The sequence below is a fragment of the Schistocerca serialis genome, chromosome 9 (genome assembly GCF_023864345.2).
Source record: "Schistocerca serialis cubense isolate TAMUIC-IGC-003099 chromosome 9, iqSchSeri2.2, whole genome shotgun sequence".
Classification (NCBI taxonomy): domain Eukaryota; kingdom Metazoa; phylum Arthropoda; class Insecta; order Orthoptera; family Acrididae; genus Schistocerca; species Schistocerca serialis.
The window spans coordinates 320,103,902-320,109,901 of record NC_064646.1 but is presented as its reverse complement, the minus strand read 5'-3'; the positions used below and the strand labels follow the sequence as shown (position 1 = coordinate 320,109,901).

The following is a 6,000-nucleotide window of genomic DNA, read 5'->3' as shown; positions in this document are numbered from 1 at the left end:
TGAAACTAATAACATATTATTTCAATCTTCTGTGATCGTATGGGTCTATTTTAATGCATACATTAGCTCCCAGTCAAGATAAAATCAGAGAGATTAGAGCCCACACAGAGGCATACCGACAATCTTTCTTTCCACGAACAATACGAGACTGGAATAGAAGGGAGAACCGATAGATGTACTCAAAGTACTCTCCACCACACACCGTCAGGTGGCTTGCGGAGTATGGATGTAGATTTTGTTTTCATCTGACATGAGAGCTGCATATGAACTAAAAACAGGAAACAGCAAACTCATGATAAGTAAACACGGGTTACGTGGAGAACACAGGATTGGTGACTAACGCAGCCACCCACTACAACTCTGACAGGTATGGGTATGCGCAAACCTTGCAGTTTGGGAGCGCTAGAAAAATTTCTCCGGGCAGATTCTGGTTGATTCTTACTACTTTTTGCTAACAACTACCAGCCAGCCTCCAAGTAGCCAGAAACGCTGTTTAAACGTGACGTTAGCTCTGCGCGTACCCGTGAGCCCACTGGCAGCTGCTTAAACGCACATATTATAATTGCTGGTAAGCGATACATCATTTCAGAGTCGGGGCTTTGCAGTAAGAATTCTGACTGCACATTTGGAAACATTTAGACCCGCTGGTATGTGTGGGATGGATGTGCAAGTTTTCATTCTCTATTCATATGCATCTTTACGAACTGGAGTCCCTACAGTACGGTTATATCGATAGTACGTTGACTTCTCGATAACTAAAGCCAGGCATTTGTTTACTATGAACATGTAGTTCAACTTTGGTCGAAGTGAGTGTACCGGCGTTCAAATTTCAAGAAGTAGAAATTAGCAGACGACAGGTTAGTAGCGATCTTGGATCTCGTAATCGAGTTGTCTTAAAGAGAAGTAAAATTCGTAAACAGTGTTGTTTATACCGTATCGTTTAACGAGTATAAACAACGCTGTTGATAACCAATGATGTAAGCACTGTGTTGTTTATTACTTGGTAGTTTCTCCTTACTAAGCGAGTAATTCTTATGTTTTAATTGAAACAGTACGCGTCAAACAATGGCAACAAGCAATTCATTGGCTGCTGATTCTGTCACCGCTGACCAGGTGAAATCGGTGAGTACTAATAGAGAATTATGATTCTTGTGTGAATAATTTTGGAGCGTGCAAGGTATTGCGACGCACGTTTTTTACTTTACATTTTTCGTAAATGAAACCAAAGTTTAATAACAGACATACAAATACGATGCAGTATGTGAATTATACACCAAAATGATCCAAAATAAATTTCAAAAAAATGCAGAGGCAAAAAATTGTTTTGTAAATTTCTCCATTTTATAACACTGGCTTTGGTGGCAACTTATTTAATGTTTTTCAAATAAGAATACATGCAGTTGTGTACATCTACATCTACATCTACATTGATACTCCGCAAGCCACCCAACGGTGTGTGGCGGAGGGCACTTTACGTGCCACTGTCATTACCTCCCTTTCCTGTTCCAGTCGCGTATGGTTCGTGGGAAGAACGACTGTCTGAAAGCCTCCGTGCGCGCTCTAATCTCTCTAATTTTACATTCGTGATCTCCTCGGGAGGTATAAGTAGGGGGAAGCAATATATTCGATACCTCATCCAGAAACGCACCCTCTCGAAACCTGGACAGCAAGCTACACCGCGATGCAGAGCGCCTCTCTTGCAGAGTCTGCCACTTGAGTTTATTAAACATCTCCGTAACGCTATCACGGTTACCAAATAACCCGGTGACGAAACGCGCCGCTCTTCTTTGGATCTTTTCTATCTCCTCCGTCAACCCGACCTGGTACGGATCCCACACTGATGAGCAATACTCAAGTATAGGTCGAACGAGTGTTTTGTAAGCCACCTCCTTTGTTGATGGACTACATTTTCTAAGCACTCTCCCAATGAATCTCAACCTGGTACCCGCCTTACCAACAATTAATTTTATATGATCATTCCACTTCAAATCGTTCCGTACGCATACTCCCAGATATTTTACAGAAGTAACTGCTACCAGTGTTTGTTCCGCTATCATATAATCATACAATAAAGTGTGAAGTCTGACCATGACTAATCATGAATGGGCCTACCATGTTACTATATTCTAAACCATGAAATATGTGTATCACTGAGGTAAGACAAAAGAAATTGGAAGTTTTGTTGCAATCTAGTGAGCTGTAACAGTGGTTAATGCACTTCAATCGCACATGAAGGAGTAAGGTACATATCCTTTTCTGGCCATTCTGATTTAGCTTTTCCATGGTTTCTTGAAGTGAAGATGAATGTGGAGATAATTCTTTAAAAGAGATGTAATCGATTTTCTCCACTGTCCTGTACTAGTCTGAGGATCTGCTGCTTCTCTCTAATGATCTTGTTGTCAGCTGGAGATGAAACTGTATTGTTCCTCCAGCCTTCCTTCATGTTAAGTTGCTTTAACACATGGATTATCATCCATACATGCCTTTGTGGCACAGTTTCTTGAGAACCATTATACCAATCAACTTAGCAGTGGACTGGGACAGCCTCTATTAAACAGTAGCAAATAATCACCATTTATCTTGTCATTAGTGTGCTTATGTTACTGAGAAAGTGCATTTGATGTATCCTGAACTGAAACACTATACATACACATCACATTATCCTTGTAAGATAAAAGAAAAGACTTGTTTCCCTTAGAGTTACAAAGCCATAGTGAGGTTACATGAACAAGTTTGATGTGAGCAGCATTACCGTGACTCGAAACTGGCAAGGATCACCTGTGCCAGGTAACTACCATGGTACATCATGAGTTGCATTGGAAAGATGCTAGAGTGCTTGGTTAATAGCTGTGTAATCTGGATCTTGGGAACATAAACATAACCAGCTGCTTCCAATGTGGATTTAGAAGGCTCATATCCTCTCTAGACTATCTAGCATTTCTAAATGCAACTGTATGAAACTCTTTCCTGCACAAGCATTTACTAGTGAATATTCTATTACATTCACCGAGCTTCCAACTCTACGTTGAGCATCCATATTTTGCCTAAGTTACGTGACAGCGGTTGTTCTCATAACATCCCCATTTAGTGAGTCCCTTTATTGAAAATCACTATTTCACTGCTTTTTTGGGTATCAGCTCTCAAGAAAAATTCTCCTAGCAAAATAGTGTGTCTCGTGAGAGTGCCACATTGTTTTCTTTATTAATTTATTTATCACCTGTATTATCACATTCATTATATTGGACTTGTCAAAGTACAAAACACTGTAAAATATTATATATTTACATCATGTACAAAATTTTATCATTCATGTTAACACATCTTTATAGCAAAAACATTACTCTACTTAATCAGAGTATAAAATTATACATATACGTGAAGGTAGAGTAAAAGCTAGCAAAACACTTTGGTTGATTTTACTAAAACTATTAAATACCAGTAGGCCTACTTTACTTAAATAGGCATAGGGTCATTCCACGTCAGTTCAACCAGGGGCTCCAGGTCACATAGTCTCAGATTTGACTGAAATTCAGTATACTAATTCTACCGGGTGTGGAACACTCGTGTACAAAGTATTAGTTTCCCCTGCCAATTAGTTCCAGAATTGTTGTTGTTGTTGTTGTGGTCTTCAGTCCTGAGACTGGTTTGATGCAGCTCTCCATGCTACTCTATCCTGTGCAAGCTTCTTCATCTCCCAGTACCTACAGCAACCTACATCCTTCTGAATCTGCGTAGTGTATTCATCTCTTGGTCTCCCTCTACGATTTTTACCCTCCACGCTGCCCTCCAATACTTAACTGGTGATCCCTTGATGCCTCATAACATGTCCTACCAACCGATCCCTTCTTCTAGTCAATTTGTGCCACAAACTTCTCTTCTCCCCAATCCTATTCAATACTTCATTAGTTATGTGATCTACCCATCTAATCTTCAGCATTCTTCTGTAGCACCACATTTCGAAAGCTTCTATTCTCTTCTTCTCCAAACTATTTATTGTCCATGTTTCACTTCCATACATTGCTACACTCCATACAAATACTTTCAGAAACGACTTCCTGACACTTAAACCTATACTCGATGTTAACAAATTTCTCTTCTTCAGAAATGCTTTTCTTGCCATTGCCAGTCTACATTTTATATCCTCTCTACTTCGACCATCATCAGTTATTTTGCTCCCCAAATAGCAAAACTCCTTTACTACTTTAAGTGTCTCAATTCCTAATCTAATTCCGTCAGCATCACCCGACTTAATTCAACTACATTCCATTATCCTTGTTTTGCTTTTGTTGATGTTCATCTTATATCCTCCTTTCAAGACACTATCCATTCCGTTCAACTGCTCTACCAAGCCCTTTGCCGTCTCTGACAGAATTACAATGTCATCGGCGAACCTCAAAGTTTTTATTTCTTCTCCCTGGACTTTAATACCTACTCTGAATTTTTCTTTTGTTTCCTTTACTGCTTGCTCAATATACAGATTGAATAACATCGGGGAGAGGCTACAGCCCTGTCTCACTCCCTTCCCAACCACTGCTTCCCTTTCATGCCCCTCGACTCTTATAACTGCCATCTGCTTTCTGTACAAATTGTAAATAGACTTTCGCTCCCTGTATTTTACCCCTGCCACCTTTAGAATTTGAAAAAGAGTATTCCAGTCAACATTGTCAAAAGCTTTCTCTAAGTCTACAAATGCTAGGAATGTAGCTTTGCCTTTCCTTAATCTAGCTTCTAAGATAAGTCGTAGGGTCAGTATTGCCTCACGTGTTCCGATATTTCTACGGAATCCAAACTGATCTTCCCCGAGATCGGCTTCTACCAGTTTTTCCATTCGTCTGTATAGAATTCGTGTTAGTATTTTGCAGCCGTGTCTTATTGAACTGATAGTTCGGTAATTTTCACATATGTCAACACCTGCTTTCTTTTGGATTGGAATTATTATATTCTTCTTGAAGTCTGAGGGTATTTCACCTGTCTCATACATTTTGCTCACCAGATGGCAGAGTTTTGTCAGGACTGGCTCTCCCAAGGCCATCAGTAGTTCTAATGGAATGTTGTCTACTCCCGGAGCGTTGTTGTGACTCAGGTCTTTCAGTGCTCTGTCAAACTCTTCACACAGTATCATATTTCCCATTTCATCTTCATCTACATCCTCTTCCATTTCCATAATATTGACCTCAAGTACATCACCCTTGTATAGACCCTCTATATACACTTTCCACCTTTTTGCTTTCCCTTCTTTGATTAGAACTGGGTTTCCATCTGAGCTCTTGATATTCATACAAGTGGTTCTCTTTTCTCCAAAGGTCTCTTTTATTTTCCTGTAGGCAGTATCTATCTTACCCCTAGTGAGATAAGCCTTTACATCCTTACATTTGTCCTCTAGCCATCCCTGCTTAGCCATTTTGCACTTCCTGTCGATCTCATTTTTGAGACGTTTGCATTCTTTTTTGCCTGCTTCATTTACTGCATTTTTGTATTTTCTCCTTTCATTAGTTAAATTCAATATTTCTTCTGTTACCCAAGGATTTCTACTAGCCCTCATCTTTTTACCTACTTGATCCTCTGCTGCCTTCACCACTTCATCCCTCAAAGCTACCCATTCTTCTTCTACTGTATTTCTTTCCCCCATTCTTGCCAATTGTTCCCTTATGCTCTCCCTGAAAGTCTGTACAACCACTGGTTTAGTCAGTTTATCCAGGTCCCATCTCTGTAAATTCCCACCTTTTTGCAGTTTCTTCAGTTTTAATCTACAGTTCAGAACCAACAGATTGCGGTCAGAGTCCACTTCTGCCCCTGGAAATGTCTTACAATTTAAAACCTGGTTCCTAAATCTCTGTCTTACCATTATATAATCTATCTGAAACCTGTCAGTATCTCCAGGCTTCTTCCATGTATACAATCTTCTTTTGTGATTCTTGAACCAACGGTTAGCTATGATTAGGTTGTGCTCTGTGCAAAATTCCACCAGACAGCTTCCTCTTTCATTTCTTACCCCCAATC

The 6,000-nt window shown here is 39.9% G+C and overlaps 1 protein-coding gene across 1 annotated transcript in view; it reads left to right on the top strand.

Annotated features, from left to right (window-relative positions):
• Window positions 1-711: 711 nt before the first annotated feature.
• The window catches only part of LOC126419345 (mitochondrial import inner membrane translocase subunit Tim9), a 38,981-nt gene continuing 33,692 nt past the window's right edge, over window positions 712-6,000 (top strand). Inside the window, exons 1-2 of the mRNA XM_050086530.1 lie at window positions 712-857; window positions 1,053-1,122. Of these exons, the coding sequence (XP_049942487.1) occupies window positions 1,066-1,122 (57 nt within the window). The 5' untranslated portion in view covers window positions 712-857; window positions 1,053-1,065. The remainder of the gene's footprint in view (window positions 858-1,052; window positions 1,123-6,000) is intronic.